We start from the raw sequence: 12,142 nt of genomic DNA, 5'->3' as shown, positions 1-12,142 counted from the left end.
AACCCAATTGTTTTCTCTTCCCACTGCTCCCACACAGACTCCAGTGAACAAGACTGGGAGTGAAGGCTCGCAAACAGACCTTGATAAAAACTAATAATGACACTAACATTTGCATTGCTGTTATTCTGCGCCAATGTAGGTAAGAAAAAATGGCAAAACCAAACTTTGACTTAATCACTAATCAAAAAGCTTCAACCCAGGATGAGCACCCATGCAGCAACTCATTGCTATGTGATCAATGGGTTTGGGTTAGACATTTTGGTTGGTGAATTTGACAGAGGTTTGGATTTCCTGCCAGGCAAATAGGATGCACCTTTATCTTGCTTTTTTAAATTTGGCGCTGAGCTCTTGTGTGGCTTGACGTTTTTTTGCATGTGTTAAGCAACAGCTAAGTTGTGTGCTGTTAAGATGTTTTTGGAAGCCATAATCGTAGAGTTTTATAACCTTTAAGACATTTTTTCAGCTACTGAAGCACACACGTTTACATAGAAAATTATTGAACTTGAATTGTACTCATTGGCAAAGAATAACTCACTTGACTTCCTTGCACCCGACAAACACCCCATGCTACTCCCGAGAGGATCAGGACCCTTTGACCTCAAGTTTTAATCCCCCTTCATCCCTTCTTTTCCTGTGTCCCCTTTCTTGTGCTGCCATTTCTATTGGTGTACGTCATGCATCAACTTCGTAACTCATTTGGCTCTTTCTCTCCTCTCTCTGTCTCTCTCTTTCTTTCTTTCTGTGTGGTTCTTTCAATCCCTTATCACTTGTCTTTTGTTTTCGACTTCCTCCTTACTTTGCTTCTGCCATGGCTTTTACATGTCCTCATCCCAACCTGTTCTTTCTATTTTTCCAATGTTGATGTTTTCCACTTCCACACAATTCAATCACACCCCTTTTCCGGTGCTTTTTTTCCCTTCCTCCTTGCCCTCTTCTCATCTTTATCTTCACTATTCTTACTTCCTCCCACACTCTCACACTCTTCAACATGCGATTGTTTCCCTTCTACATGTCACATTATCTGCCTTGATTGAACATCTCCTTTACAACTCTCACATCCCTCATCGTTCATTGAATGGCCTCTCTCCCTACGACCATCTTCTCCCTGCTCCCACTCCTCTTTCCCCTCCCCTCTCTCTCTATCTCGCTAGGAGGACCAGCTTTCCTCCCTGGGTTCTGCAGACCCCGGTGTGAAAACTGAAGGTGGAGGGGGAGGTGGTGGAGGCGGAGGAGGAGGAGGAGGAGGAGGAGGAGGAGGAGGAGGAGGAGGAGAAGGAGGAGGAGGAGGAGGAGGAGGAGGAGGAGGAGCGGTAACCAACGATCAAGTCCTCAGAGTCTCTTCCTCGGGCATTTCCTCTGACAGCTCTCCCCACAATGGAGTCCTCCCCCAAACCGTAGACCCTCCCTCTCTACCCACTCCTCATCAACATCCTAGTCAGAATGGAGAGCTCCGTGGCAACCAAACATCCTCCCCCATGACAACCTCACAGGCAACCGGAACCACGGCAACAGCAACTACAGGCATAGCAGAAGAAGGGGGAGTAGGTCAAACACAACACTGAGCCAAATCAGAGAGAGATGACACAAACGAAAAAGAAAAACACTGTCCCTGTCTTTTTCCATTCAGCAAGGCGATGCTTTGAAAAGAATTCGCCATAGATATTCGTGTTCCCCCCCCGGCAAGAGAGAGAGAAGAAGAGTGTGCAGGAGACAAGTAGTGATCATTCAGCTACTGTACAGTGCATAACACAAAAACACACAACACAAAGGGCTCTTCAACGGATACTTGTTCTCTTGATGCTCACATGGAGCTTCAGTCAGTATCAGTCTTGCAGGACAAGATAATGATACACTATCACACACTGTAAGCTGTTTGAACCAGTCAAACAAAGCATTTGACGTACATACCAAGCCAATATGTGAACATCTGCTCTGTGTACTCATTGCCTGTCATGAGAAACAATAAATACACGTAAGCACTATTGAATGTCTTGCACCCCAAAGACTTCATAGTAGCCATTAGCAAAGACTCCCATGGATGTAGGTGCATTAATTATACCTATCCAGAACACGCCAGGCTGCAAATTGTTGAGGTAGAGATGTGGCGATGTAGTCTGGCTTTTTTAGTGCCTTTGAGAGTTTTTCAACAGGGTTTTCCAATAGAGATCTGATACAGAGGTAACAGGTGGAGATCCAAGTTAGCTTTGCTAGTAAGAGAAACGATCTGTGGGCTGAAAAAAATAGAGGTTCAAAGACACAAGATCAAGCGTCGTAGAGGTTTGAGTGACGAATCAATGGAAGATGAGCTTTGGGAACTTTTTTTTTTCAATCCAAGGGACCTCTTGTTTTTGGACTGAGCTTGTGCAATTTTTCTCTTCTCAATCTCAGAACCGATATGTGATAAACTGGTGCTAAACAGAAACAAATGGTGCCATTTTCCAAGTCAAAATGTCTGTGTCTGCCATAGCACTGCCTCTTTCATGATTCACCCACTGTCTTTTCTCTCTCTCTTCTGCAATGTGCCCCCACCACCCCCCCACCCTTCCCAATATGTTTTGTGTCTTTGTCTTTGTTCTTTGTGCATCCTGTTGTGTTCTTATGTCTGATGGGGTTGTTGGGGTTCCATATATGTGTTTCAGAAGCGCCCTCCTCCAATCTCTGGTTTTATTTACAGTTAATAAACGGCAGCTCCCTGGCTCGAAATTGATGGGTTATTTCAAATTTATGGAAAACAAACTCCAAAGTGCTGTTTTCAATGATCACTACAATTTTAAGATAGAATGAAGCAACTTTGAATGAAGAATTAATTCCTAGTTTTCAAGTTGTTGTTTTTTTTTTTCATTTAAAAAGTGTTTGTTCATTGTTTTCAGATACAGAGGATGAATGATCCCATTACTAATATTTCTTTTTTATTCAGAAAAAACATTTTCAATCTGTTGTCACCTACAAACTGCAGGTATAACTATGAGTACATATAAATAATAATGACAGATTATTGATTTTCCCCTTGTGTTTTCAGTTTTGGGCACTTACTACCTAATTAAAATTGTATTAACTATTTATTAACATATTATTCTCTCTCAAATATGAGTGAAAAGACCATTATAACCATTTAGGTTTGCTAAGCCCACCACCAAGTGCCTGGGATAAACATATAAAGCATCCTTCGGCCAGTAGACTAGCTAGTCATCAACTAATTGCACCTTACACAGCCTTGCTTAAGACAATATGAATTTATTACACCCCTGATGCTTATAAAAAAAAGAATTATAATGACATGACACGTCTGTGTGTATTTACCATTATTTGAAGTTTCATTTCAAAACGAAATATTCACGACGTGAAAAAAAGTTCTATTCCTGAAAACATTTGATAACAGCATTAAACCAAATTAAAAGATAAAACCACTTAATGTACAGTAAACTTCAGGAATCTATGATGTATTTTTGAAATGAATTCTTCAGTTTCTCATGTGTCAAATGCTGAAAACACGAGTCTTTGAAATGTTTGTAATGCGTATCCATATTCCTTCATTTTGTGTATAAACTGTCTGTTGTAAGGTTTGTCTGGGTGTGAATTTGTTTCTGTCTCTGTAGCCTCACACACTGGTGTCGCTCCACAAGAACTCAGCTTGTTTAATCGCGCAGGAGGAACCAAGAGGAGTTGAAGAGTTTCACATCAGTTTTGTGTCAGCCATTTAAATCTCTTATTTTGCAGTGTCAAAGGTCAACATGGCCAGTGCTAGTACCTTGTAGGCCAGTGCTAGCGGATTAGTTTAGATTATATTCATCATTACAGTGAATGTTTAACTGTTGAACCACCAAATGTTAATAATGCTCGCAGTCTTACGCAGGGAAAGATTGTCTTCTACTTAGACAGCTTGTAGGGCTACTTTTTTCTTGTGAAATTACTTGTATGTGATGAATGTTGGAATCAAAGTGGGCTAGGCTTGAACATCAGTGTCTTTTCAGAGATGTGAAATGATCCGTGACTGAGAAATTAACATTGCTGTGAAAATACCTCAGTGACTCAGGTAAACAAGCAGTTGCCTCAGAGCTGAACACAAAAAAAAAAAAAAAAAAAAAACTATAGAAGAGATGAGTCCAGCTTTGGAAAGACTGCCACCCGATACTCGGTCTCTAGCTATGCTTCAATAGCACCTGATCAAGCACCCTCCCCCGTTTCTTCTCTCTCTCTGTCTTCCCTTTTTTTCTCCCCTTAGCCACTCTCAAAGCTTCATGGAGGACAATGTGGAACCTAATTGGCTGATGCACCATCGGCAGTCCACAGGGTGGCATGGCCAAATGTCCAGAGCCCTCTCTCGTGACGCGATTGGCTGACAAAGGGAGAACTTGGGGCATTGGTCCCATTCTCTTTGCTCAAAGGATGGTGCAGAGCCCCAGCGGACCATGTAAGGAAATGCTGGCTTTTTTTTTACCATACTTTACTTGGGCCCTCTCTCTCTGATTTGATGACAGGATTTTTTTTTTTTTAAAAAAATGTGTTTGACGCCTCATGGTTTGGAGCTACATTTTACTTTTAAAAGGAAGGCTGGACATGCGTTGTTGGCCTGCAGAGCATGCAAAGAACAGCTATGCAGTCTGATCAATCAGCAGAACGGAGGAACACAAAGGCCAAGGGAGGCAATGATGCTCAAAATGAGAGAGAGGGGAGATGTATTGTGGGGTAAGATGTATTTCAAAGGTGCTTGACTTCTCTTAAAATTTCAGTCAAAGCTGAGTTTCTTTCAAAGCATTTATTTCCCTCTCTTTCTCTCTATCTCTTCTCTTCTCTTCTCTCTCTTATAGTCTTTTCAAATTACCCTTTGATTCCTCCTCATCTATTCATTCTTTATCTATCTAGGATTCTCCAAGCATTATTTAACCGCTTCATTTTTACTCCATTTTAGACACTTGATCTCTGCAACATTTTCAACATTAGTTTTTAGCTCTTCCGTTCGAATCTCTTTCTCAGACTTTGATTTAAAGGAAACTAAATATGCACAGCCTAATACGACTAAGTGAAACTGCTCAGAGCAAACAACTCTTGCTTCAATGAAGACTTTGAAAAACCGGACTGAATGTTATTATTTATATTTCTATGACACTGCTTATTCTTACAATAGTACGAAAGAAAAAAAAAACTCTTCATCAGAAATCTTCCGGAGCAGATATTTATTTCTTGATATAGATAGATGCCTCTCTATCTAATGGAAGTTCATAAATAATCCATTTTATAAGCTTTCTTATACTAAGACAATCTTGTGGAGAGAATAATTGCCCTGCAGGACTGTGATGACTGTGAAAGGGCCAAACTTGTGTTTTACCTACTCCCCTTACAATAGTTTGCACGTTGCTGAGACCTGTGCCCTCCTTCCTCTTGGTTATAATCATTCAAAAAAAGAAAAAAAAAGAAAAAAAAAAGAAAGTGGACGGATGTTTCTCTCACCCAACAATCGCCATGGAGCTCTCCATTTACGGACGATGTGAAAGCCGTTGGATAAGGACATTCTTACAGCTGTTGTTTTGTACTCCACTTCGACTATCTGTCTGTAGAGTTTGAACCGAGCAGAGGATGAACTCTTGGTGTCAGTGTGACCACATTTTTTCTGCAGTCAGATTGCTGTAAAACTCCCCTATTTCTTTCTATGGATGGACTCCACTGATACCAATCTGAGTTGAAATCCTTGCCTTTTCCACCTGTGACTGAAACGAGGACAGAGAGAGATATGTTAGAGGTCCCGCTGAAACGAGTGAATGTGTTTGTATATAAGTGTGTGTACTGGGTAAATCTTTGTGTATATACTGGATAAATGTGTATATATGGTATGTCTATGTGTATATACAGTTTGTTTGTATATGCAGAGTGTACAGTTATTTTTTCCTCTAATGTTTCTCTCTCTTTCTATGAATAGGTCTTCTCAAGTTACCAATACTGAGGCATGGAAAGGTTTTTACTGACAGCTATCAGAGGCACTTTCTGTGCAGACTTAGAATATCAGCGAGGTCTGTCACTTAGCTGCATTCTTGAAGCTCTCATACAAGAAGTAATTCACATAATCTTAAGCTTGCACTCATTTTCTGACCAACTAAAAAGCTTTTCTAAGTAGATTTGGGTGACCAAGCAATGTTTGTACATATATAGACTAAGACAATTTTTTTTTTTTTCCAGAAACCTCCATCTGCATTTCTTTGAAACTCTCAACCTGTTTTGAGTTCTTGCTTATCTGACTTTCACTTTAGGTTCCTATGGTATATGTTTGCAACGGTTGTCATTCAGAGTTATATATTTATTCAGACAACCCTTATATATTTCTTGAAATTTTGTTCCCCAAACTCTGCCTTTCATGGAGCCTTCTAACCTTTTATTAAGATTCAGGTTAGACTGGCAGATCCTTCCATGAAAGTATACTGTCATTACTTAACATTGCTTGTTTTTGTATAGGTCCTTACTAAATAAGTGTGCCTCCCCCCCTTATACTCTTACTAACCTTAGATCCATTAATTCCGCTGGTCACTCATCTTCATCCCCCTTGACAAGCCATAGCCCCCCAACCCCCACCCCTACCCCCCTAAACTCCTCTATTGTTGTTTTGACAGGACAGACATTTGGGGATTTTGTGTATATTAATGGAAGAGTGGTGTTGAAGAGTGTATTGCAGTTGTATATGGATTTGTTATGAATGTGGATATTCTGATCATTTAATTATTATTGTAATAATGATAATAATTATTGCCACTTTGAATTTTTTGTTGATTAATTCCTTTGATGCGGTTGATGAAGATGCCATTGTCCCTTCCTTTTTTTTTGTTTGTTTCTCTTTTTTTTTTTTTTTGGAATACACCGGAATTTATATTTTTCGGGTGGGTGAATCTGGAGATAGAAATACGTAAATAAATTACTAAATAAACAAATAATTAAATTCTTAACTTAGTGTGGAAATGTGTGTTCTCTCTTTTAAAGGACCAGTGTGTAAGATTTAGGGGGATCTATTGGCAGAAATGGAATATAATATTCATAAGTATGTTTTCATTGTGTGTGTGTGTGTGTGTATATATATATATATATATATATATACATATATATATATATATATATATACATACATATATATATATAATATTATGTATAATCACCTGAAAATAAGGATTGTTGTGTTTTTGTTACCTTAGAATGAGCCCGTTTTACCTACATGGGGAGTGGGTCCCATGAATGTATAAAGAGAACTGGATACAGCATTGGAGGCAGGGTTCCTTTCATTCCTATGAAAGTTGCTCAGTTGCTCAAGCCAAAAAATTTCGACTACTTCCACATAGCTTCCGCATCTGTGGGGCCCGTAGTGCACGAGTGACTTCTGTGGGCTGAATGGGGATAATACTATAATACAAATGTTATCGGACCGAATGGATCAAATTCTGATAGTGAAACCTTTCATTTTGTGCAGGTCGTGACACTCAAAACTGATTTACAGATGTCTCTTTCACAATGTAAGTCTATGGTAAAAAGTGTTTTTGGGCCCAACAGCATCACATGATGTTTTAATTACACGGTTTGGCCACTATGTCAAATTGGCTTCAAAGCCCACTGCTGTTCCTGGGGGCTTGGTGGATCCTCTTTCAGGGAACATGCCATGTTGCACTGCCCCATGTTTGCTACAGCAGCGCAGAACAGACAAACCAAACACTGGCTATAGAGCTTTTCGCATTTTTCACGAGTTTCGTGGCCACTGCAGATTCTCCGTAGGAGGGGGAGGGAGGTGGGGGTATTCAGTTTTTTGCAATCTGCAACCTCACTGCTAGATGCCACTAAATCCTACACACTGGACCTTTAAAGCACTAACTTGGGCTTTTCTCAATCTCTCAAAGTATCCATTCATTTCAGATTAAAGGATAAGTCTAGTGATTGTCTTATGTTTTTCTTATTGTCCACAAATCTCATGAAAACTCCAAAGAAGCCACAATTAATGGATCATACGATCAAGTACTGCCTATTTTGCCAGACCTCATACCGTAAGTACTCACTAGAGCACTAAAAATGTATTAATCTGCATGTGGAAATAATACAAATGCACTTTACCCCTGTGTAGGGTAACACAGAGGTAACACACGTTTGTTAAAAACTACAGTGCTCAGCTGCTTTAGGAAATTACTCTCTTACTTTTTTTATATTTATGATCTGCTTTTAAATCTGCTAGACAGAGTAGGGAAGTCAAAGACGTATTGAGAGATGGACTAACTCATTGTTGGTTTTGGCCCTGTCATGGGATTTATTGACAATAACAAAAATAATACTGCCAGCCTTATTTTTTAAAGTGTAGGAAATATAGCTTATTTTTTTCCTCTGGAAGCAGTGTTTGGTCACTTCCACCAGAAAAGTGACATCTTCAAATTGCTGGTTTTGTGCAACAGTCCAAAACTCAAGAGATTCAATTAACGATCAAATAAAACGGAGAGAAACAGAAAATATTCACATCTTAGAAGCTGGTACCAGCAAATGTTTGGCATTTTTGCTTGATAAATGACTCAAATGACTGATTGACTATCAAAATTGTTACGGATTAGTTTTCTGTCAACCAAGTAATTACTTAATCAACTATGTGCTTCAGCATATCCTACATGTATAGGCTTAAATCCTCTTATAGGATTATGAATTGTAAAGAAACAAAATCATCTATCAAGTCAAAAATCCCTAAACGTAACTGAAAATGAATGCAGTATCCTATATGGATGGAAAATTATTATGGCTATTGATCTGCTTTGATGGTTGCTCCTTTCTTCCGACATTTGCACAAGAAGGGTTCAACATGCTCATATATTTTGTTCTGGATCACAGGTAAGTTTTCGCGGCTTGTGGTTGCATCACAGTGCTTGCCCATTGAGGTCATCTACACATTTTTTCTGCATCTCAAGACTGTGATTCCTCTCTTGGTGAGCAGAGCAGATCATTTCCTCACTCTCTTTCCAGCTGAGGTGCTGAAAGCAATGATGGCAGGCAGGATCTGGGAACCAGGGACTCTACTGAATATAGCAAGCTTGTAATTATCCTCATCCTCCTACACTTAATCGCCTGCAGTTCCTTAGTGGGTTGGCAACTTCTGAGTTTGGACAGAGCAGAAAAAAAAAAAATTGCACAGTGGAGGAGCAATAGATGGTTCATGCTGTGTACACAGAACAGCCAGACCTGCTCCAGACCCGAGCATCAAATACACACAGATTTTTTATTCTGCCAGGTTACAGTGGGCAGAATATTTATGTCAAAAGGAGATTAACAATAATGTTTTTGTCTTCCATATCGAAGTATGTATCAAACGATTTAATTATATATAAAAACATGCATTTCCTTGTGTATTTATGTAAAAATTCTCACCACTTTTACCTCCTGGAAAACATCATCACAGGCTTACATAATTCCAACCAATAAAACCATTACGGATTTAATAATCGTGCATCTTCCATCAAATAAAACTGATTTTCTCTTTCAGCGATACTCTCCATAACTATCTGTCATACCAATATCCTGTTTCCACAGTCAGGAATATTCATTAAATGAATTAAGGAAGGTTCTTTCAAAATGCAATTTCACTGTTACTTTAACATTGCATTTAAATGGACCTTAAGTAATCTGTGATCTTCATGGACATCTAATGGCAACCAGGGGGAATTACAACAACAGAGTCCATTGGCTATGGGGAAAATAAGAATTACTGTATTAGTAAATTATGGTATAATTTAAAGTAGAGGTTTAGCAATTAGGTCCAACAATGGGTCCGTTTTTCTCAGCACTGGTTGTCATATTTACCATAAGTGAGTGACTGCAACTTATGTTAATATTCATCTGGCAAAAAATTATTCATAAACGTGTGTTACACTATGAGAAAAGAAATATAATTGATAACTTATCCACACAATAAACAGTGAGCCGGTTCATCGCTTCAAAGTGCTGTTACTGACACAAATCTGTTCTGCTCAGATCAGCCAAATTAGTCACACTATTGTTCTTCAGAGCTTTATTAGTGCGAATTCTGACAAGCATTCACACTATTGTTCTTCAAAGCTTTATTGTTCTTCAAATCTTTATTAATGTAAATTCTGACAAGCATTCACACTATTGTTCTTCAATGTTTTATTATTCTTCTTTGGTAGATTTTTCGATCGCTAATTACTTCTGCATACTTTCAGCTGCAAAAACCATCAAAATGTCCAGCTCTTTAAGGACATTTATGCTTTAACTTTTCTTCTCTCTAGCAAATTCCAGTGATTTTAAATATATACTTTTTCAGTATATTAATATTTATAATGCAAAGTCTATGGGAGGAATGGTTGAAAGTTGATATCTCAATGACTAAAAGTGCTGAAGTATTCACAGTATGTGCTTCATGGACAGGTGTCCCATGTGGAAATGCTTAACATATTAAACATGATACCATGATAATGGTAATAACTGACCACAATTCTGTTGTCTTTTGTCTTTAATAAATTAGACTTAGTATGCAAGTTCTCCATGACTGACCACCATGTGATCAGTTATTATGATTACTATTATTTCTGTTTGGCTAATAACTCATGAACTGTGATGTGTAGCAAAACAATATCTGCACAGTGTTCCTTGTTTGACTGATATAGGCCACGTCCATTTGCGCCTTGAAAATTTTTCGCCTATTTGGATGTTTTTTGCTTCTGTTGGTAAATATTTCATATGATCTTCACCAAACTTGATACATACTATATTTAGATGACCCTGAATAAAACTTATGACTTCATTTTTGGGTATGACTTACCATTTGTCTGCAATTGGTTACCAAACTTTTGAAGATGTGGCCTCATGCACTTAACGGGCCATAACTCTTCAATGTAAAATTCAACTGCAACCAAATATGGTAATGTTGTACATACAGCCACACTGCTCAAGTGTGTAACGTTTGATACAACTCTACCCACAGGGAGCGCTACTGTAATATTATAACGTGATATTTCTCCAATTCTGTTATCTTTGATAAACTGAAATTTGGTACTCAAGTTCTTCATGAGAGTGCATGACATATTGAAGCATGGCTCCAATAGACCCACCTTGTGGCTGTTAGTGAAACACCACCGTAATACTTATTAACTGGCATATCTCTTAAATGTACTATTTCATGATAACAAAATTCAGCAAAGTTGACAGATGGGGATGTCGATCAAGTCTGCAGCATTTGATACAATTTCACCTGTAGATGGCACTACAAGATTTTAAGCAATTGCTGCAGATTTCTGTTTTCAGCAATGCTTTGTGATTTATTTCAGCCATCGGCATTCACACACATTTTCCACAGGAAATGAATTTTCTAGTTACCTTTGTTATTCATCTGGTAAGTTTATAAGGTGTTACAAGGTCAAATCTATGGGGATTTACATGAGCTTTATGTTTATGTTGTTATCTACTTTAGATTTATGAAGAGTCATGTAAAAGATTTGATGATCTATAAGAGGGAAAACTTCAGCTTGCATTACAGGGCCAAATATTTTTGTTGGAGGGCCAGATTTGGCCCACAGGCCACTATTTGTCTACCACTGATTTAAAGCAAAGCTGGGCTGTGTGTGCGTGGGGACAAACAAGCAGGCAATGTGATGAATGAACACTTGTGTGCACATGCAAACATGAGAGTAGGAAAAAGGTGTTGCACATTCTGTCTCCATATGCATTTCTCTTTTATTCAGATGACATTTCGGCCCTCAGGCCTTCTTCAAGATGAACAATCATGGTAGAACACAAGCGCTGGTATGTTACATAGGCCGCACCCTAGTAACACATCTGATGGTGATTAGATAATCATGTTCCACCATTAGGGTGAGAAAAAAAAAAAAAACGATCAAGAGGCCTTCAGCAAATTTAAACTTTTAACAGTGACAGGAACTACAGCCAATCAAAAAAAAAAAAAAGAGGAAAATTTAAATCTCTATGTGATATGAAACATATTGTTTTTTGTCACTTTATCTGAAGATAATTGATTGGCTGTCATCTGTAAAAATTTCCCTCATTTGATTTATAACAGTTTGGGGGATGAGAAGCAAATCCAGATTACATGCTACAATACATACATTCATGAACTGAAACAGATATACATTGTTTAAATGGACATGAACTGATGCATAAAGATTTTATT

General features: G+C 38.4%; 1 protein-coding gene across 5 annotated transcripts in view; it reads left to right on the top strand.

Moving 5' to 3' along the window:
- syngap1b (synaptic Ras GTPase activating protein 1b) overlaps window positions 1-6,905 on the top strand; it is a 131,839-nt gene extending 124,934 nt beyond the window's left edge. For 3 of the 5 annotated variants that reach the window (XM_044359207.1, XM_044359206.1, XM_044359200.1), the window contains one exon: window positions 4,223-6,905. In XM_044359207.1, the coding sequence (XP_044215142.1) occupies window positions 4,223-4,340 (118 nt within the window). In that variant the 3' untranslated portion in view covers window positions 4,341-6,905. Of the gene's footprint in view, window positions 1-1,151; window positions 1,214-3,596 lie in introns of those variants that run through there. The other 2 variants (XM_044359201.1, XM_044359202.1) reach the window with 2 other exon arrangements.
- The last annotated feature ends 5,237 nt before the right edge of the window (window positions 6,906-12,142 follow it).

The sequence above is a fragment of the Thunnus albacares genome, chromosome 8 (genome assembly GCF_914725855.1).
Source record: "Thunnus albacares chromosome 8, fThuAlb1.1, whole genome shotgun sequence".
NCBI lineage: Eukaryota > Metazoa > Chordata > Actinopteri > Scombriformes > Scombridae > Thunnus > Thunnus albacares.
The sequence above is the reverse complement of the archived record's forward strand: the minus strand, read 5'-3'. Positions and strand labels throughout refer to the sequence as shown.